Source organism: Talpa occidentalis, unplaced genomic scaffold, assembly GCF_014898055.3.
Source record: "Talpa occidentalis isolate TD23 unplaced genomic scaffold, MPIMG_talOcc4v2.1 talOcc4.6, whole genome shotgun sequence".
NCBI classification, from domain to species: domain Eukaryota; kingdom Metazoa; phylum Chordata; class Mammalia; order Eulipotyphla; family Talpidae; genus Talpa; species Talpa occidentalis.
This window is the reverse complement of record NW_023604972.1, coordinates 95,096,196-95,119,005: the sequence shown is the minus strand read 5'-3', so window position 1 is coordinate 95,119,005 and position 22,810 is coordinate 95,096,196. Positions and strand designations below refer to the sequence as shown.

Genomic DNA, 22,810 nt, shown 5'->3' with positions numbered 1-22,810 from the left:
ACTTAAGGAATTTGTCTCAGTAGCAAAATGGGTTGCCTTAGTTATTAGCCAAAGCTCCCCCCCAAAAAAGTCCCAAAATAATTTCATTGACAGTACAAAATGTGGGTATTCATCTGAAAGCATGAAATTGGATTTACTTCTGATTTTCTAGGCTGATTTTGCAGTAATGTAAGTATTTGCTACTTGGCTGTTAGAGGCTAATCTTCCATCGACTCTTATAAATGGGTCTCAAATAATGGAACATGGGCAGATGCAGCTGGGTGTGCACATCCTAACAATACACACAAACTTTCAAGGCAGAAGAGGATAGGTGCTTCAACAATCAGAAGAGACACCACAAATACTTTTGGGGATTTTAAATGTGACTAAACTGAGGTTGTTTTTTTGTTGTTTTTTTTTTTTTAAATGTGTGTTCCTATCTCAATTGCCCCTGAAATGACACAGGTCATCAAAAGGAACGCCTTTGTAGGCAGAGTTCTCTTTTCTCGCAGCTCCTGTTAGGCTTCAGACTCTGAGAAGCAAGAAGGGCATATAACAATAAAACACTAAAGATCAACATAGCAATTGATAGTGTCATAGCTGACCACTGGGGGGCACTTCCAACATTCTGCAGAAAACAGGTGTGAGAGCTTTGTCAACAGTTGAGGAAAATCTGCCCTCCAAAAGAGGAAGAGCATTTGTAAATATCTTTATTTCCTATTTTTCCTTAATAAGAATGACTGGAGCATTTGGGTTAAAACTAAGAGTCTAAGCTTCCAGGGAAGGTACATTCAGAGCCACCCTCTCATTCCAGAAGACTGGGGGCTCCAAAGCAGAGTTGAATATACTGAGCTTTCCACGTGTTGTTTTGCCTGAAACTGTTACGTATGTGGCCTTTTCACTAAATTTGTTGTTTTTAGTTCAACAACCAAAACTATGTTTTGGAGATGAGAAGGTTAACCTTTCCTTTTCTTCTGTAAGACCTTGAAGTGCTAGGTGCAGTTGACATGTATCAGTTCAAACCCTCAATTTCTGAACACCGAGAAATAAATTGTAAGTTATGCATGGTTAGGATCCAAGCAACCCATGCTTCATATCATGCATTAAGATGCATCAACCTCTTAGGTGAAACTAAAGAGAACAAGCAACTTTTTTTAAAAAAGAAATTAAGCATCCATCAGTAACCCTTTTGGGGTTTAGTGCTACAATGTTGGCTAACATGAGCTATTGAAAATATTTTTGATTGGCCTTCAAATATGACAAATATTTTCTTTTACTTATAGGATATTTCACTATGTAGTTATGTACAGAGATGGCCCTTACCATGCAGGGAAAACATACATTCTCCACCTCTTGGTACATTATCAATGTCAGTGCTCCCACTGGGTCTTATGCGCCAGCAAGTTGAAGTCATTAGTCAGCCATTAGCTTAAACAACATAATTAAAGTGCAAAGAAAGGGAAAACACACAGGTCATTTTTTTCGTTGTCAGCATCAATACATTTCATGCCTCTAAGAGAAAATGTCAATAGGTGCAATAGGTTGGGGTAAAAATAACAATATTTTCTCTTCCTTTTTTTAAAGCAGAGGTCTCCCTGAGAAGATAAGAGGGAGGTAAACATGAACTAGCCCTATTTTTTCAACAACTGACAATCCTGGGGAAAGCCCTGTCACTTTCCCAACCCAAGGTACCAAGACTAACCCCTGCATTTGGTCTGTGATGTGAGAGCTATTGAGTGATTGGGCCCATTTTTCATACGCTTACAAAATTTTCACTCAGAAATATCTCAAAATCATGTTTTAAGCAAAGAGGATTGGGGAAGAACTGTCTACCAACAGTACATGGAAGCATGGGTTCTAACAAAGAAAATTCCACTAGATAATTTAAAAAAATACATCCAATGTTAATAGAGAGACTAAAAATGGTTTGTGTAAATCAGAATGGATTCTCACAGTACTAGGAGGGGGAAGAAGAAAGCAACCATAACAAGGTGCAGAGATGATTTTTAAGTCTATCTGTTCACTAAGTATTGAAACCACTCTTCCCAACAGCACTTTGTGACTTTCTGTCTTATTCCACAGTTTTGTCGGTGAGGTGTACAGGCACCTTTTCCAAAACGCTGCACCTACCTCTCCAAGGGTGCTGGCTTCTGGCGCATCACAAACTTCAGGAAGAAGCCTCCACCCCACCCACCTTAAGCAGCCACTGGTTGGAATCCTTTGGGGCAAAGTCTACTGAGTTTTTAATTAAGGAAATGTTTCATACAAGTTCATTTTCATCAAGTTCATTTCTATTCTGTCCTGTCACCTAAACAGTAAAAAAAGCAGCTTCAGAACATGCCATTCCTCCAGTATAAATACATATAATGCACTGAAGACCATGCACATGCTGTAGACTGAAATCGCCTATGTGTCAGCCTATCCCTATGAAAGAAGCCTCGGCTTTTCTGTGAAGCTTGTCAGGAAGGAATGTCACGGAAGCAGTTCAGTTCTAGATGAGTGGTAGGTGCACCCAGGCCAGTAAAGTGCCAGAGAAACATCGAAGAAGGTCTTGTCCATGGATTCTTTGCCCCTAAGTCTAACAGAACGTGGGGCAGTGTTTGAAATATCACTTCTTACCTGCTTCATTAACATGGTCACCAGCATCTCCCATCTTACATTCCCTTAGGCAAAATGTGTCATCTGCTTGATTAAATATGCATCTTTTCACCTTCCCACCCAAGTCTGAAGCTTCTGTTTTTGATGCCCCAAAAGCTGGGCTTCCCTGGCTGGAGACAGAATTCAAGTTCAGTTCTGTCCTCTTTGGTGGACAAAGGAGACTGGCTTCATTTCCCTCCATCCTGGCGACACTGTGGGAGGCATGACATGCACAGTACTATCCATCCTGCTTTCCATGAAAACTCCATGGACTCAGGGGTAAAGTTGGATCTTCAAGCAGGGAGTCGGGGTTCAATTTTTAGTGACAGCTCATACAGCGTATCTTCATCTATGATGAGGGCTTTGTCAAGTAAGTACTGAGTGACCTGGAGGAAAAGGGAAATCCTAGCTTTTAGTTCTTTCAGAACACAAGGTTATATATATTCTGAATGGAATCTGCCATAATTCAACACTTTCATTGAAACATTAACAAAGTAATAGTTTGATGAGTTTTGGCAAATGTATATACCCACATAATTTACATATGTCACCCTATAGAATGACTTTGTTACTCCAGAAGTTCTCTCTCAGTCAATCTGATTCTAGGCGTAATCACTTTTCTGATTTCTTGCATTGAATACTGCTTTTGTCTATTTTAGAAATTCATATGAATGGAGTCAGAAAGTATATATTCTTTTGTGTCAGCTCCTTTCACTCGATAGGTTTTGAGATTCATCCATGTTGTGGCATGTATCTGTAGTTTGTCCCTTTTTGTTGTTGAGTAGTATTCCATTGTCCAGATATGCCACAATTTGTTTATATATTCATCTGTTGATTAACACATAGGATATTTCCAATTTTTGGCCATTATTTAAAAATGCTATGAACATTTGTGCAAGATTTTTATTAAGCATGCTATTATTTCTACATTGGATAAGTACCTAGGTGAGCAATTGCTGAGTCATAACATAGATGCATATTTAATTGGCCATTTTTATTTCGTCTTAGGTGAATTACCTGTTTATAATTTTTCAGGTTTTCTACTGAGTTGTTTATGCTTCTATTATCAATTTAAAGGAAAATTTTTATCTTTCTCTTTGTTTTACATGTTACAAATATTCTTTCTTACTCTATTGCTTGTTGTTTTGCCTTTTAAAATAATTACCCTTTGTTATACAGAAGGCTTTGATTTTGATATAGAATGTTATTTTCCGTTTACAAATTTTTCTTTCACAGATTTTCTATTCTGTGCTTGAGAAAGTCTTTCAAATCCAAAATTCATGAATATTTTATTCAAATAATGTGAATATTCCTTTTTATATTTAGGTAATGGATTCATCTGAAATTTATTTCTGTGAATGGTATAAGATAGAGAGCCGGAGTTCCTATGCAATTTGTTGAATGGTCAGTGTTTGGCACAGTCTTTAAATGCTTTCCTTATCCCATATCCAATTTTCTGATAGATGAAATCTGTATCTGGACTTCATTCTGTTCTACAGAATATATTTCTGTGCCAATATGGTTCTGTTTTATTCATTATAGCTTTAAGATGTTTCTGTATCTGGTGTAAAAGCTTTTCCTTAGTCTTCATTTTTCAAAAAGGCTTCATCTGTTTTTGGCCTTTGTTCACTTATGCATTTCAGATAAATTTGTCAAGCTCCATGAAAGACCCTAATGATATTTCAGTAAAATCTCAATGAATTTATAGATTGAGGACAATATGATAGCTTTATAATATCAAGTTTTCTGATTCATGAATATTATGTATCTCTGATTAGTACTTCTTTTGTCTTACAGCTTATAAAGACCTTATTTATTTCTTTTTTTTAATATGTAAGACTTTTTTAAAGATTTATTTATTCATTTATACAAGTACTGGGTACAGTCAGAAGCGCGGGAGGGTGAGAGAAGAGCAGAGCAGGCAGACTGACGAAGTACACTGCTGAGGGGAGCAGCGGAGGGCAGGAGAGGTCTGCGCACCATATGGGACCCTCACCCGGTGGCCGGGGATCGAACCAGCGTTGCAGAGGCTGCAGGCAGCTTCGCAACCCAGGGCTCAACCGCTGCGCCACTGGGGAGGCCCAAGACCTTATTTATTTCTTGTTCTACTTAATGGTAGGTATTATAGATTTTGTTGCTATTTGGGTGAGATTTTTTTCTATCACATTTCAATAAATTCTTACCATGTTTAATACTGTTGGCTATTAGATGTCACGTTGCCACATTTCCTTAAAGATTTTGCAGTTTTTCCTTTGATTTTCTAGGTAGCTAATCAAATCATCTGTGGATAATAGCACTTAATCTTTACCTTTCACAATTTATAATTTAACTTCTTTTTTGCCTTATACATAGCTAGTTTTTTTCCCCAGTCAACCCTGATTATTAACAGTGACTGGGACAAACTTGTCTTATTCTTGACTTTAGTTAATTCAAGAAATATTTATTACTGAGTCTGATCCAGGCACTGTACATGATGCTGCCGGGGTTATAACAAAACAGACAGGATTTTGGCTCTCATCTGTGGTATGCATATGTACACTATCACATAAATAAATGTAAGATTGTAACTCCAGTAATTGCTACTAGGAGAAGTACATAGTGCAATAAAAGTTTATAGGGAGGGGGTGGGGAAAGTTAGGGAAGATATTCCTGAGAAAATCATATTTAAGCTGTGTACCAGTTAACCATAATGAGGAAGGAAAGGCACCCCAGACATAGGGAACATACATATAAAGACCTTGTGGCTGAAAGAAATAGGGCAAAAACAAGAGGCTATTAAAGAAGAGGATGTCTCTCAGTATTGGAGTAGGAAATTGCATACAAACATGTATATGTGGAAGGAAGAGAGGCTAGAATAATCTGTGGTGATGGGATGGAATTAGAGGCATCAACATGCACTTGTGTTTCACTTAATGCAAATATAGTTATATAGATATATTTATAAATATGTGTAAATGCATAGCTTAGTATATACATATATATTTTTGTATGCAATCTGTTGACAGGGTCTAACAGAAACAATACCTAGTAGCAAAGAACACATCTAGTATCCATTGCTGGATTCTAACACAAATCTCCAATAATAGGAACTAGGGCTTCTGGAAGAAATAACTGATTCGAGAACTAGGAAACTAGGCCAAAAATTTACAAGATGAGTCCAGAGCATCTTATAATGGCTGAAAATAAGTAAAGATAAAGGTGGAAAAGAAGGGAGGAAGGGGAGGAGGGAGGAAGGAAAAACCCCATATTGACAGAGGTTTGTCAGAGGAATCAATGGAAAGAGTATCTAGTGGTCCACATGATACCTGCAGCAACAAAATAAAGTATTATTGGGTTAAAGCCCAAAGCATAAAAGAAATATCCAACTGTTCATACGGATATAAATGACTAAGTAGACACAAATCTCTTAAACAGAATTATTTCAAATAATTTATATAGATATTTTTCCCTCAAGGAGTGGGGAGCATAAATCCTCACTCCTTAGGTGTGGACTGCACATGTTAACTTCTTTCCAAAGAGCACGGTATAGGAAAGGAGAAAATCAGAGTATCTTACAGTGGAGAAGATGACAAACACCGCCTCAGTCATGTGATCCAGGTTTAATCAGCAGTCACAATTGCAGTCACAAACTCTGTTACTAGAATGCACCCTTGATGTGATGAGAGGAGAATGGCACTTTACTTGTGATCTTCCTCCCAAAGACCCATAATACAATATAATCATTAGAAAATCAACAGACAAATCCCAACAGTAAGTGATCCTATAAAATATATGATCAGTATACCTCAAAACTTTCAAAGTTATCAAAAATAAGGAAAGTTTAAAGTATTGTCACAGCCAACAGGAACCTTGAAACTAACGTCATGTGATATCCTGAATGCAATCCTGGAACATGAAAAGGACATTAGCTGAAAATTAAGGAAATATAAATAAGCTTTGATCTTTAGTTAATAATAATGTATGAATATTTGTTTGTTACTTGTAACAAATACATCATACTAATGTAGGATGTTGATAATAGGGAACAATATTAGGGGATTCTTCTGTACTACCATCTCAATATTTCTGTAAAGCAAAAAAAGATCTTTTTTTTTTTCAAGAGTCTCTGATAAAATCAGCCAAAATTTTATTTTCTTAAATGACCAATTAGAAGTCTACTTCAGATTTCAGATATGAAGTGCTAATTTCTTTCTTTCTTTTTTTTTTTTTTGAGCCGTTTTCATCTGTCATGTATTTTTTTTATTTAAATATTTTATTTTATATAATTCTTACATCTTTTTTCATCTTTGCACAATGTATGCATTTTCATTTTGGTTATATTCCCCATACAATTGCACCTCCCCCTTATTTTGACACTAGTCCTTCCTTTCCCCATCCTGCCCTCCCCCTCACCTAGTGTGTCTCTGGTTTATGGTTGCTTGTTTTTTGATTTTGTTTATGATTTTGATTTTTACTTTGTATTGATTAGAGCTGTGTGGTGATTTCTTGAACTACTAAACATAGAGCTTCCATATGATCCAGCAATCCCACTCCTAGGTATTTACCCAAATGACACAGAAACAGTAATTCCAAAGGGCATCCGCACCCCTATGTTTATAGGAGCACTATTTACAATAACTATGCTATGGAAGCAACCCAAATGCCCCCAAATAGATGACTGGATCAAGAAGATGTGGTACATATACATAATGGAATATTACTCAGCAATCAAAAAAGATAAACACATGCAGTTTGCAGCAACATGGATGGAGCTAGAAGGGATCATGCTCAGCAAAATAAGTCAGAAAGAAAAAGAAAAATACTGGATGGTCTCACTCATAGCAGGAATTTAGAAAACCTAAATAAGAGACCAGGAAAAAAAAAGATCTTTAAAAAGGCCAGTTGAAATAGAGAATGGAAGGGGGTATATGGCATAAGATGAATTTTGAGAGATAATATGAGACCACATAATATAAGACTTCTGGATACATCAAGAATTTTTTTTTTCCCTGTAGCAGGGACAGCTCTCCTCCTAAGGCTGCCCGCTTATGGCTATACAGGCCTCTCTTTTAGCAAACCTGTCCCTTTCAGGGACAGCTCTTTCTGCCCACTTGAGTCTATGTAAGTGTCCTTTATTCTTCTCCCCCTTTTTGTAATAAACATGTTTTTTGTATACTATAAAAAAGATTTTTTTTCTGTATTCCAATAGTAATAAGAAGCCAATAAAATACTTTATGCAAAAAGGGGGAGACATACTCCACCTTGTGTTTCAGAGGTATCTCTCTGCCTGTAATTTGTAGAGTGCATTTTGGATTCTAGAGTGAATGCAAGTAGACCAGGTAGCTTGGACTAGAAGAGCTGGTGGTGAATCAATAGATTGATGAGAAATACATGGTGTAAAATCATCAGAACTTTATGAGAAATTGTTGTTCTTTTTATTTCCTTTCTCAATGAGAGTGGCCAAAGATTTATCTGTTTTATTGGTCTTTTTTTTTTTTTATAGAGGCGTGCTTTATTTATTTATTTGTTTGTTTGTTTGTTTGTTTTGTTTATACATGCACTGGGTACAGTCAGAAGCGCGGGAGGGTGAGAGAATTCACCAGAGCCAGAGCGGGAAGCAGAGCAGGCAGAAGGACCGAAGGACACTGCTGAGGGGAGCAGCGGGCGGCAGGAGAGGTCTGCGCGCCATATGGGACCCTCCTGTGGTGGCCGGGGAGCAGCCGGGGATTGAACCGGCGCTGCAGAGGCCGCGGGCAGCTTCGCAACCCAGCGCTCAACCGCTGCGCCACCGGGGAGGCCCTGTTTTATTGGTCTTTATGTGAGTCAGCTTTTGGTATTATTGATCAACTCTACAACTGTTTCTTATTCATTAATTTCCACTTTTTTCTTTATTAATATCCTTACAACTGCACAATCAATATTACCTTTGGCTGATGGTCTATTCGATAGGAAGTCTGCTGGAACTGGCGTATCTCTCTGATGATGTGTGATATCTAGAGAAATAACAACAAAAGTATTTTTTTTGTCCTTTAGCATGTTCTTCTGGGGGGCCCATCCCAGAGGAGGTAGGTAGGTAGTTTCAGTGAGGGATGTGAAGCCTTGCCAGTTCATTCTCTACGTTCAGGGCTTTCTTGCCCATCATTGAACTGGCAAAATGCTAATAGCAAAAAGCCACTGAATTCACAATCAGGGGAACAACTGGCTCTGGGTGGCCTCAGGTTCAGGAGTGGCAAGTTCTGGATGCTATTGTTGATGGTCTCTTTGCTTCTAACTTGATGATGAAAACCCAGCAAGAAAACTATGGCATCTGTCTATCATTTGTCAGTCTTAAAATGTCATCCCTGAGGCTTGATTACCCATCCACATTGTCCAAACTGCAAGCTGAAATGGCACTGCCAGTAATCTCTGCAATCTGCTAACATCAGCTGTTAGAATCAGTGTCCACCAACTCTTCCATCTCAAGATTAAAAAGCAAACTATAACTTTCATGATAGCCCCTTCTTATAAGCCACTGATGTCATTCACACAAGGTGATTATGAAGTTATGACCTACCATCCTCATCTTGGAGAAATTGACAAGGCCTTCCTCAGTAAAGTTAGGTGTTCCTTCTTCAATAAATGCCAAGTCAGTCAGGTACATGCCCAGATAAGGAACAGCTGGGGGGTTACAGCTGCAAGACCAAGATACACTGTTCTCATATTCATTCAAACAAATGTTGATTTCCCTCCCATTCCCCAGTTTAAATAGGAAGCAACTATACTGCTTCAACCCTAAAAATTAAAGTATTTTAATTCCATTTTCAGAAACACACTCATAATATGCAGTCTTAAATACATCTCATAATACCAAATTACAGCCCATGCTTTAGTATGTGTTTGAGACAACGGCATTTTCAAACAACAGAATTCTTATAGACAAAACCAAAATATTTGCTAGCAATACTTATTCTGCAAAATTTGTAAATTGGCCACACTTCTCTGAAGGGCAGAAACATGTAGGGAAACCCCTATGTCTTCACCTCATTAAAGTGTAAATGTTCAACTTTAAAGAACTGGGTGGGAAAATCAATGTGATTAGAGTTTGTAAATTTTATTTTAGTATTAAAATGTTCTAGAAACTGTAGACTTAACATTGCAAATGCACACTGAAATGAAACCTTTGGTGTTTTTTTGTGTGTGTGCATGTGTTTTGGAGGGGGCAGCACACCTGGTCTTCTTGGAGTCTGGATAGGGGAACATAGGCTTTTGATCCAGAGAGAGCTGAGTTTGAGTCCCACCGACCAGCTTACTGATAGGGGCAAACTCAACTGCAGTTTCCTCCTCTGTAAATGGAGACAACATCTCTATTTCTTTAGATTGTTGTGAAGTTTAGATAAGACACATCAAGCACTCAGTATGAAGTGTGTCATTTAGTGTAACTATTTAGTGCATAGTTTTTGTAAATTGTTGTTGTTGTTGCTATTGTTATTATTACTATGAGTTTTTCACTCACAGCATCACAGAATTAAAGCTTTTCAGAGTAAATGTCAAGTCCATATGATAGATCATATGAAAAGCAGTTGTAGGAGAACAGTCTAGTCATTCTCTGTTTTTCTTTCAATCTCTGTGTTTATAGGTGTGTGTGTAAAGAGAGAGAATGATCCAATAATAATAATAGTAAATAATAAAATTCCCAAATAGATAACAATTATCAATTGGTATTAGGATATTCAAATTAAAAAAATCACATGAAATCATTGTACTTAGATTATGAAATATGAATCAGGAAACTTTTTTATAATAAATAGTTGATTAATTGTGGAGATGCTTTATTATTTTGAATACTCTGCATGACCATGCCCATAAAACACTACATGCACAGTATTCCAAATGAAAAGGGAAATCAGAAAAAGACCTTGGTGATGAAGCTATTTCCCATTTGTTTTTCTTTTCAAAGAAAAGGAGATAGGTGCTATTCAAATTATTTAAATCAATTTGTGATTCAAGAGTAATTTAATAATTAAGATAGACATACTTTTTAAGGGTTTCTCTGAGGTTTTTAAATCTTCCTTCAGATGAAACAGTCTTCTGAAGCTTGTCCATTAGTGCTTTTGTCTGGAAAGAAACAAATAACTTAGTATGTCATTAATATTCTCCTGTGGTTTGATAAGAAAGTAAGTTGCCAAAAGATGTTCAATTCTCTTCTCAGTGGCAGATGCTGGTAAGTTTGCCACACAGTTGTGATGTGATATGATTTTCAAAGTGTAGACTTGGGGCATTATGCTTGCATTAGTTTTTAAAAATGAGGAACATGTAAAGAAGAGAAAATGACTACATTACTCATTTAGCCAAAAAGGAGGAAAAAAATGTAAAGATTAGAAAAATCATAATTCCAGGAAACTTGAGAACTTAAAGAACTGAAAAGTGCATTTCAGATGCAGAATCTTGAAGAAGGGGCTTCATGTTAGAGTTCTCATTATCAGTCTTTATGAGTGTTAATTTTGAAGTCTTCAAAGCACAGACATAGTTGCTTCACCATTGACCAACCAATATCCTCTACTCCAAATCCTTTCTTTTATGATCTTCATCAATTTGTTTAGAAAGAATAACTGATAGTTACCAAGAAATGAAAATGTTGAAATCGGTTTGGAGTTTCTTACAAGGACATAAGAGGAAAGGTAGGGTGACCCTTGGAGATGACAACCCACTTTCAATAATATCCACACCCTAGGAGAAGCCCTTGAATAAGGTCTACAGACTACTCTGTCTCAGCCTGGAGAGGTACTGCACAACCTCATGAGAGCTGTCAGAATGACTCAAAGGGATAGAGATTTGGAGGGGAAAGGTAGGGGGTAGGCAGGCCTCTTCTGGCCCAGGAATGGTCTTGGCTCAAGAAAGCTATAGAAATACAATCTGTACAGACTAAATTTGGTGGGCTCCCAAATACATATCCTATCAGACTTCTGGATGTCTCCCAGACTGGACTCAGTCTGGAAAAGGAATGGCTCCAGAGCAGAAAGACTTGTCCAAAGTGTCTGAAACAGGGCATATCTGCAACCAACTCGACCTACCATGACTGAAGTAAGTACTGGGCTCTGGAAGAAAGTCTATCATAAGTGCTAAAACTAGTTGGAGTGATCCACAATGCAGCTGAAACTGTCTAATCCATTTATTACCTCTACTGGTAATATATTTAAAACTTGAAAATAATTTCAATTATCCTGTTAAGTGCATCATATCACTTAACTACAGAGAAGGTACAACATTTTCTTAAAGAAGATTTAAGAATTCCTTGATGTCAACTTCAGAGGTAAAAAAGAAAGAGGTGAAGACAATAGAAAAAGAAGTATGTGACAGGATTATATCCAGTGCCCATGGCTGTGGCCACCACTGCTCTATCAGGAGGCAAAACAGCCATATCAAAGGGAGCTAGCCCTTGAATTGTGATATAGCTCTTTAAATTGTTTTAAAAACAATATTCCAACACCCATTCATCTTAAAAACTCTTGGAAAACTAGGAAGTGAAGGTAACTCCTTCACTTTGAAAAAAGCATTTGCAAACAACTACAGTTAATGACATCCTTTATGGTGAAAGACTGAATGCTTTACCTCACAAGATCAAGAACAAGGTAAGAATGTTCTTTCTTACCACTCTTATTCAACATAGTATTGGAAGGTCCAGCTAGAGCAGTACAGCAAGAAAAGAAAAGAAAAGGGATATAAGGTGCAAATAAAGAAATGATTGTATCTATTTACTCATGACATAGTTGTCTGCAAAAAATCCCAAGGAACCTATAAAAAAAAATCCAGAACTAATAAGTGAACTTAGCAAGATGGCAGATACAAGACCAGTACAAAAAAAATCACTATTACTTGCATGTACGAACAATAGAAACCAAAATTAAAATCACAATAACATTTAAAATTTCTCCAAAGAATATTAAATGCTTAGGAATAAATGTAACAAAACATATAAAGGACCTACATGCTGAAAATTTCAAAATGTTGTTTTAATAATTCAGAGAAAATCTAAAGAAATGTTGGCATATACTCTGTGTATGACTCCACATAGTAGAGATGCCAATTCTCCCCAAATTGATTTGTTTAATTAGTGTTTAACTAACATTTAATTAATTAATGTTTGATTAATTACAATGAAAATCTCAGTGAAGTGTTTTTAGACACAGTTTTTAATCTAAGATTATATGGAAAGTCACAGCATCTATAGTAGCTAACATCATCTTGAACAGAAGAATAAAGTAGGAGGAATATAGAAAGAACTCTCAAATCTCAGGTTAAATACCAAACAATCTAATTAAAAATCAGCAGAAATAATAAGCAGACATTTCATTGAAGATGGCAAACAAGCACATAAAATATATTTAACATCACTATCTTCAAATACAATTTAGAGTCACAATGAGATATCAAAATGGCTAAAATGAAAACCAGTGACAATGCCAAGAATGTAAGGGAACTGGTTCACTCATGCATTGCTGATAGGAATGTGAAATGGTACAGCTACTCTGGAAAAGAGTTGGCAGGTTTCCTATAAAATTAAACACAAATTTATCATATGACCCAGCAATTGCACTCTTGAGCATTTATTCCAGAGAAATGAAAACTTATGTTCACACAAAACCTATACATGAATGTTCATAGAAGATTTATTTGTAATAGCTCTAAACCAGAAACAACCTAGATGTCCTTAGGAGGTGAAGGTTAAAGAACGGGTGGTGTATCTCTACCATGGAGTATTACTTGGCAATAGAAAGGAACTAAGTATTGATAAATGTAACAACTTGAATGGCTTTTATGGGAATTATGTGGAGTTTTTTTTTTAAAGATTTATTTATTTATTTATATAAGAACCGGGGTAAGGACAGATTCACGGGATTCCTCTCACCAGAGACAGAGTGGGGAACAGAACAGGCAGACTGATGAGATACACTGCTGAGGGGAGCAGCAGGCACAACAGGAGAAGTCTGCCGCACCATGTGGGACCCTCGCTGGCGGGCCAGGATCGAACCAGCGCTGCAGAGTCTGTGGACAGCTTCGCAGCACTGCCCTCAACCGCCTGCACCACCAGGAGAGGCCCTTATGCTGAGTTTTTTAAAAAGGTGATCTTAAAATGTTTGTACTCTATTATTCTATTTATATAACATTCCTGATTAACAAAGTTAAAAATTATAGAGATGGAAAACACATTAGTGGTTGCCAGGAGTTAGGGAGGGAGAGAGCTGTGGCTTTAAAAGAGTGACATGAGAGTTCTCATGATAGAAGTGTTGTCTCTTGACTGTGCTGGTACTGACGTGTAAAAAAAGTGCATAAAATGAGCAGACACATGCACAAAAATGAGTACATGTAAAACTTGTAAATTCCGAATAAGATTGGTAGATGATACTAATGTTAATTTCCTGGTTGGGATAGCATTGGAGAAGTTGGATATATGGTGGAGGAGACCCCTCTTTGTTATTTCTTACAACTGCATGTGATTCTATCAACATCATTAAATTTTTCTTTTCAAAAATCTATTTACAAAAGCTGTAGGTTTTACTCGTAAGGCCCAGGCTTTGTTCACAGAAAAAGAATGCCTGAGTTTTAGAGGGTCAAATTTTTGGCAACTTGGAGTACCACTAGGAATGGGGAAGGGTGAATGAGATAAAGGGTATGACTCAGGCTTGTTTCTTGCTATAAAGGGAGGAGCAAAAATGGTTTGGAAAGAGAAAAGCAGACAGAGCAGAGTAAGAAGTGGTGTCTCTAAGAGGCCTTATATCCTCAGAGGGGGAAGTAGAAACCAGATAGTTCTGATGAAATGTCAACATAATGTCTGTTCTTTCCACCTGGAACCTTAGAGGTGGACCTCCTACAGATGCCCTTCACCAACTATGGGTGGTCACAAGGCAGGAACAGTGGTCAGTGGGGGAAAATTGGGGCTTATCATAGATCCTCTAGCCTCTGGCACCAATGGGACTTCAAGGAACCTAGAAAATTCCTCAAAACCCTTTGAGAAGGCCCAGGTCTTTATCTCTTAGTGAATGGCCAGTCTGTGCGCAGGCATTGCCAAGGGCCAAGGTGACCTGTATTAGGGAGAGAGACACACCCCCTGTTAGAGGATCAGCACAATCAGTGAGAGCAGAAGGAGGTGAGATCAGCCAAGCTCCCTGGTGCAGTCACCACTGGCCACTGACCACACCTACACTTGTGCCCAATGACCAATCAACAATAGGTTACAAATGGAAACCAGAGGTGCAAACAGCCTCCTATAAGGCTGGAGAAGTCACCCCTCCCCTCACTTCAAACACACACTGACACCCAGGGAGAAGGTCAGAGGAGAAGGCAGGGGAAAATTGCTATTTAATTTGCAGCTTAAAATTATCTGAACGAAAACATAGGCATAAACAATCTGAGTCCAATCAAAACAAAATTTAGAAAGCCATCTTTCTGCACATATAATCCATTATGCCAAAATTTTAAATCTATTACAAGCTTGATAAAGAAAAAGGTCAAGATTGAGGCCTTTGTCCCTAGTTTTTGGCCCTAAGGTATTTGTAGCCCTACTTTGGTAGAGAAAAAACTGATCCATTGACATCCTGTGTACATTTGGAATTAATGTGCTGTCTATAAATATTTAATTCAGGAAACAACGGACTGTCAACCACATTGTTTGCAGTTGTCCCCAAAAATATTATAATGAATGTTTTGGTTATGTTTTCTTTCTAAATTAACCATTTAGAAATGCACATGAGTGGAATCAATTAGGTGGTAAGAACACAGTAATTACCCACATTGGCACCTTCCTTTGGCAACTGAGCTGCTCATTTTAGTTAATTATTTCCTAATTAGTAATGTTCATCTTGGCTCTGGTCGCCCAATCTCTCCTCCCTCCGCAGCGGGATGTGCCATGGGCTGATGCTCACCTGCTTGGACACTTTGGCCCAGGTTTTCTTCAGCCTATAGATGGCACTTCTGTTTAAGGCTGAGGTGATCTCCAGGACGCCATTGTAGTTGTGCAGACACCGGCAAATGTCCGCCACTGCCACCCACTTCTCAATGGCGTTGGCGCGGGAGCTGATGTCGGCATAATTCATTATCTGGGAGGCCACCAGGTTACTCATCTGAGACAAGGAAAAAGCCAAGGGAGGCAGCTAAGAGCCAAGGCAGTGCATCATGCAGGCAAAATACCGGAATTTTCTGCAAGAATGCTAGTCTGTATTTAGGTATCCACTTTCTAAAGAGACTAAAGTCTGTAGTAATAATAACAAACTAATAAGCACCTGTTCATTCTTAGCTCAAAGAGAGAGGCTGTTTGGAATCAGCTTGTTGGGGAAAGAGGTGCTTTTGTTAATCAGTAATTTTGATGAGAAAATTATTTCCAACAATTATTAAGGAAATGCTTTAGAAAAAGCTAACCCCTGAGGAATGGCAACCTTTGCAGATCATGGGTTTTACTATTTGGGGCCTCTCCACAGGTTCGTTGGCTCCCAACAGTGTGGAGATAATCATTCTAGAAAGTCTCAGCTATGACAGAGAAAGAAAACACATTTATCCCCAAGCAAATCAAATTCTACCTGATCAACTCTCAACCCCAGAAACACTTAGGTGAAGGGGAAGAGGAAACATTCTCTCCTTGCTGATTTCTCCCCACCAACAATGAAAAGGCTATGTATATAATTCCTTTAATTAAAGCTGAAAGATAAAGAAGTGGTTTAAAAAGCTCAACACTTATAATAGGGAAAGAAAAGGGGTAGAATAGGGTTGCTAACAAAGGGAAATGTAGTCTGTAATCTGATATCCATACAGAATTGGATCCATAGGTACTTTAGATTTCACAGGGCCTCAGGATTATCAATATGAATATTCATTCCCAAGAAATTGTTTCGTATTGAACACCTAATATTCTTTCAGGTGCTGGGAATAGAAAGACAAATGGTGTCCCTGTCTGGAAGATACTCTGATCCTATTGGGGCAGGAAGTTATAGGGAGGCAGACCTAAGCAAGTAAAGGCCACACAGCACAATGCAGAACAGTCTGAGTGGAGGACTGTGAGAACATGGAGGCAGCATGGACATATGACAGCACAGAGAAGGCTTCTGGAAAGGGGCATTCCCTGCACGGAGTCCAAAAAGATAAGCAGGAGTTAGCCACTATTTTCCATCAAAAAATAAGAGCGTGTGCACAAGGACAGAAGCAGAAGGCAGGTTGTGATGGAGGACACGGCAGTCCTTAAGTAGCACCGGGGTTATCAGAGACAAGGATGACACGTGGCTGTCATAGGCTACCCTGAGCAGTTGAGACTACATCCTGAAGATGAGGGGAAGCCACTGGCTAATTTTTGTCCAAGAAAGTGATATGATTAGATTGGTATCTCCAAGAATTTGTTCCTGTGACACTACATGAGGAACGGGCTATTGGGCAGTGAGATGGTGGTGGAAAGAGTGGAGTAGGAGCTCCTGAGAGAAAGGATAAAAGGTCAAATGAAGGTTATGGGGGGGGGAAGGAGAGGAAAAGAAGACATAGGTACATTTGGGGTTCATTAACATGTTGGGTGTATGTGGGTGGAATGGGTAAGGGAGAAGAGGGAGTCAAAAATGATGTCTAGATTGGATCCGAGTATAATGAGGTCATCACTAAGACCAAGAACAGAGAACAAGATGAAGAAGCAGCCTTGGTCTGGAAGTGTGGATGATAAGTTTCACTTGCAATCTGCTGAGGGCACAATGCAAGTGGCCATGCAAATGGAGACACGTGGTCTCAAATCTGGGGTTGAACTTCTCATTTGATTGTTCATTACATCTCATACATCACAAGGATTGTCCAGTGCAGGCTATAGAGGTCTATTTCCACAGCAGGGGCTCGCTTCTCAGAGAGTGGCTTAGATTAGGTAGCAGTGACACTGATGCTCATGTCCCAGTGTTCACTCAGTGCATTTGTACTATGCCTGTGCCCTGTGCAGAGGACTGTTTTGGGAATCAGTACTGTTGTTTTGTATTTTGATTCTGAATGATGTACTAATTGATCTAAGGGGTTCCTAATAGTATTTTTTTTTACATTATCATTGTTTTACTGTACTGAATTGCAAAGGGAACCTTTCCTTTGCAGAGGCCCAAAGACATTCCCACAATTGAGATTCCACCACAGGACTAAGAATTCAGCCAACTAAGAGTTGGTGGGCATAAAAATAACTCTATCTTACTGCTGGAGAAATGGAGTGGTGAAATGGGCTGATTACCATTGCATACAGCCACAGCAATTCAGTAATGATGCTCAGAGAGGCCCCTTCCAACACTGGAATGTGAGTTGCAGGTTCAGTAATGATGAAGAGAAAGTGCATCAATCCAACCTTATGGGCTCCCCCAGGGGCCAGCGACACATGTGATGTTTATTCCCTTAGAACCAAACTATGACCAGGAAGTAATGATGATTGTGATTAGAATAGCAACATTGAACTATATACATTTGTGAAATCTTACCAGACTTGGGCAAACTTTTTAATGTCTGGAAAGTCACTGAAAATTATTACATTGCTGTGAGTCTTAGAGACCTAACCTTGCCTTTAACCTTCTATCAGTTCTGTTTACAAGTGGGTGGCCAAGTTGCTTTATTTTAGAGGAATCTTAAGACCTTGATATTCCTCTTTCTTTAATATGTACAAGGCAAGGTTTTATTTTATGGTTACTCACATCATTGAAATGTTGGCTGGTTTTCATAATGTACGGTGTTCTTTCATTTTTATCCATTTTCATCCATCCCTGTCCAAGAAATTCTCTGAAAGTTCAAAACAGAACATAAAACAAATTAAGGATTTTTTTAAAATGACAGCTATAGCCCTGAATGATTATTATAAATGTCATATATGTTAAGCCTGACATTGTCCAGCACCTACTACTACTGACCACCTCAAATGAACTTTAGCTTGACGCTAGCATTTCACCACACAATGGCACAAAGAAAAAGATTTTTCAGTATCCAGCTTTGTCTTATAAATGTTTGGAATTTTGTCTCTATTAAGATCATTATGGGCCTCCCCGGTGGCGCAGCGGTTGAGCGCTGGGTGGCGAGGCTGCCCGCGGCCTCTGCGGCACCGGTTCGATCCCCGGCTGCTCCCCGGCCACCGGAGGAGGGTCCCGCATGGTGCGCAGACCTCTCCTGCCGCCCGCTGCTCCCCTCAGCAGTGTGCTTCGGTCCTTCTGCCTGCTCTGCTCCCCGCTCTGGCTCTGGTGAATTCTCTCACCCTCCCGCACTTCTGGCTGTACCCAGTGCATGTATAAACAAAACAAACAAACAAACAAATAAATAAAACATGCCTCTATAAAATAAATAAATAAATAAATAAAATAAAAAAAAATAAAAAAGATCATTATAAGGGTTTCTCTGTAGTTGGAAAACAATGACCAACACAAAAGGAATAAAGAGGCTAAGTACTAATTCAGAAACCAAGACTATTTTCCCTGGATCAACTTAAAAAAAAATTAAACCTTTACAGAAGGCCCAAAAACACCAGCTCAACCAAAAATGTTAATCAAGAACAGGATATTTTCCTCCACTTTGTTCTGATATTCTCCAGAAGCATCACAATTCCATGAGCAGAGCGTTTCCTTTGTTCTCCCCAGAGTTAGAAAAATAAGCATTTAATAAGCAAACTCCTAGTTAGCACTGTAGAGCTGGTTCATCTGAGGAAGGCAGGGACAGCAGTGAGAACTGAACCTGGTAGAAGCTCTGCCTTCCCAATAACATCCCTGCCCCATCACTTCACTCATGGGCAGGTCATCAGATCACTGCAAGCAATAGATAATCAAGATAGACCACACAGAAATTATAAAATTATTTAAAAAACAAAATCTTGAAATGAAATTACTCTGAAACATGCTTAACCCAGACATGTTGACTGAATCCCTGTGCCAAATTCTTCATCCCTGAATGTCCGTGGTGCTACTCCCATTCTGCAGAGCTGTTGGACACCAAGTTGTGCCAGTGCCATGAAGGAGAATAATTGGTAGATGTTCACACTGACAGAGGGAAATAAGGAAGGGGAATGGAGAGGAAGGTCCCAAGAAGAGCCCACACCATGGGCAGCCACGAAAATTGGGGCCTTGCTCTTTTTCCTATAGAGGTTGTACTCTTCTCCCTCCTGACTTCTCTCCACTCTGGAGGGTAGTCAGGAGGCGAGGGGCGGGGGGCAGCTATGGAAGTGGGGGAGGGGACAGTCACTGTGATTCCTAATTCCAGTCTTCAAATAGCCACTGGATTCATTCACATTCATTTTTTCCCCCACTTCATCTTCATGGCGAAGCCTACTTAAGGAAGAGGAGGGAAAGAAGATAAAATGCATAAAAGAAAAATCTGTTGTAGCATCCTCTGGCACTGCCCCTGTGTCTCTCCAGTATAGCTGTAGCTCTGACCACCCACCCTGCTGGACCCTCCATCACTACAAATGGCCTCTTCTCTACATACATGGGTCACATTCATATCTCTCACTTAGCTCCTTCCTTACTTTCAATTGAGTTACTCATCCACACAGGACCTGTGCGAACAGTTGCCACTTGTCCAAACAAAGGCTATGTTTGTCGGGTGACCAAGTACGGTAGCAGGGAGGGGGCTTAAAGTGCCTCCCCTTACTCTACATACAAGGACATTAAAAGTCTGTGTGATGAGCCCACACTCTCACAGCTTGGCAATACTTGCTGATTTTTGTAAGTGGGCGATTGTAGTGGAATTTATGGTTTTACCTACCATCAGTATTTTTCAAAATGAAACCTTGAAAATAATAATAATTATTATAAAATCATAAGTATAATTATAAAATATTAAATATTATAAAATAATAATTAAAATTCCAGAATTATCTGAATTCTCAATGAAAATACAGTTTCTTGGGCCTCAAACCTACTGAAATCAGGATCTCTAAGGCAGGTTTCTAGGAATGTATATTTTAACAAGTTTCCCAAGTGATTTTGGCCCACAAGAGTTTGAGAAACACACACATGCATGCACACACACATATGCATGCACACACATGCATGCACACACACATATTAAAAAAACACAATATATACTGAGATTTGTGTAATGTGAAGATATGTGAACACAAATTCACATTCTTTGGTAATGGTAATACATAGAGAATCATAAACATAACCGTCTTGTAAGCCTTCAATAATTCCAAATCAATATTTCCAACACCAGCTGGAACCAAAAGACATTCAAATGGGGCCAAACATCTTAAGATTAAGACTCACACCTCACACATGCATCTGCCTTACAAATAAAGACAAGTCTAAGCCAGCTAGTCATGCCTGAGAGGGGCCTGCAGCTGGGAGAGCAGCACTCACTCATAGGGAATGCTTCTGAAAATGATGTGGTCCAGCAGCGTGATCTGCTCAGCCAGCTCCATGGCTGACAAGGACTCAAAACACTCAGCCTTCGAATAGTCCATCTGTAAGAAATGAGGGTAGAGAGAAAGATCCCATCAACTTACTGCAGCCGCTGAAATATTAAGTCTGTCATAGTCTAGCTATGAAAGAACATGCAGAAAGCTCAGAAATATCAGCCAACTTTAATATCATGCCTTGACTGCTACACTCCAAGCTAAGTTTGGTTCATCTCATAGAGCTTTGTTGATAGAACTTAGGGTCAAACACCCAGTTATAGGCATTTTGCCTGCCTTTGAGAAATACAATAGTTTGCACATAATTGTGCTGCTGGAAAAGCTGAACTTACCAGTTGAATTATATCCTCTAATTTTAGATGGATGTCATCTTGATCATCTTGTGAGAGAACCCTAAAAAAAAAAATCATAATTCCTCCATGTGAAGAAAATAGACATTCCAGGAACGAAATAACAAAATGCAGTTTGGTTTTCCCTGGGTGGACAGTTGAACGGTCCGGTCCAAGGCTGTGCCACCAGCTGGAGGCTGTGGAGTGGTGAGTTGGAGACCAGCAGTAACGGAAAGAAGAATCACAGAAAGATTCTGTGATCACACGGCAGAAAAATCACACATTAAACACACAAGAGAGTCATTCAGAGAGCTGAATTATAACAAGAAGCCAACTTGTTACATAGAATGTTGTGAAAAAAATAGCTACCATCAACATGAACATGAGGGTGACTGGGTGGACTCATTACCAAGAGGATCCTGTGAATTTGGGCATCTTGCAATATCATCAGTCAGGGAACCTAGTGGGCTGGAATGCCCATTCATGCTCTCTAGCCCCTTCTTAGCTCTTCCCTGCAAATGCTGAGGCAGAAGCTGCAGAGTCACCTCCTCCCCCAGAGACAGAGAGCAAAAGCACAGGGAAGTCCCAGCGAGCAAAAATTTGAGTAACACCAGGCAGAAGACAGCAAGTACACACTCTTCCCTCTTGCTTCCCAGATGGTCTTCCCTGAGACACATTTGCTTTTCTCTCCTCACACATGGTGTTATTTGGCTAGCCATAAATATTTGTTTTGATAAGTGAGGGATGAATGAATAAATACATACCTAAGTTAATTAATACTGAAGTGGGTCCTGGTTTCAGAGTAGGAGTGATACTTCATGCCCAACACAAGTTCAGAGTCCAAGAGGATTATACTGCAAATATAGCTTACCATCTGGGCCAAGAAGCATTTTATGTTTTCCAAAATGAAGGCAAATTACATATTAAAAGTATTAAACAGCTCCAAACCAGCCTGTCTCCTGGTGGAAGCTAATTTTAAAAAAAATAATGACGTGATGTTCTGTTGTATTTTAAATGGATTAAAACAAAACTGCCCCTCTCAAAAATACATAATCAACCGAGATTGGTTTCTGTCTGCCTACTATGTAAGAGAGATGTCTAAGCATCTGACATACACTCTCTCCTGGACCACAAGAAATACCTTGATTAAGCATTGTTATTTTCATTTTACAGATGAGAAAACAAAAGCTCTAAGAAAATGGACTAAGTTGTCCAGGGTCAATCCCATTGCTTGTTGTCCTGTGTTTGGAAGACATCTTAAGCGTGTGTTTGGAAGACATCTCTTCCACGGTCCAGCATAAAGCACACATCAAAAAATGTCAATTTCCTTTCTTCTGTCTTCCTCTTTTACCAATGTTTTTGGCAGTTTGCCAAGGAGGAGAATCCTTCTACATTATATGATTGGCTATCCTCTTCTCAGCAATTAGCCATACCATTTGGGAACAGAAAAAACTAGTCATCATATGATAAAGGGCATATTAAGGTGAGAAAAAAAACAAATACAGCTTGGGCCTCCCCT

At 38.9% G+C, this 22,810-nt stretch overlaps 1 protein-coding gene across 3 annotated transcripts in view; it reads right to left on the bottom strand.

Moving 5' to 3' along the window:
• Positions 1 to 2,259: 2,259 nt before the first annotated feature.
• The window catches only part of RASGRF2 (Ras protein specific guanine nucleotide releasing factor 2), a 214,533-nt gene continuing 193,982 nt past the window's right edge, over positions 2,260 to 22,810 (bottom strand). For 2 of the 3 annotated variants that reach the window (XR_008549249.1, XR_008549250.1), the window contains exons 20-28: positions 21,295 to 21,355; positions 20,907 to 21,010; positions 18,258 to 18,342; positions 15,495 to 15,692; positions 10,610 to 10,689; positions 9,149 to 9,266; positions 8,520 to 8,588; positions 2,599 to 3,002; positions 2,260 to 2,287 (exon numbers count right to left, since the gene is read on the bottom strand). Coding sequence is in view for 1 of the 3 variants with exons in the window: in XM_037529979.2 (XP_037385876.1) it covers positions 2,910 to 3,002; positions 8,520 to 8,588; positions 9,149 to 9,266; positions 10,610 to 10,689; positions 15,495 to 15,692; positions 18,258 to 18,342; positions 20,907 to 21,010; positions 21,295 to 21,355 (808 nt within the window). In the remaining 2 variants the exon portion in view is untranslated. Of the gene's footprint in view, positions 2,288 to 2,331; positions 3,003 to 8,519; positions 8,589 to 9,148; positions 9,267 to 10,609; positions 10,690 to 15,494; positions 15,693 to 18,257; positions 18,343 to 20,906; positions 21,011 to 21,294; positions 21,356 to 22,810 lie in introns of those variants that run through there. The other variant, XM_037529979.2, reaches the window with a different exon arrangement.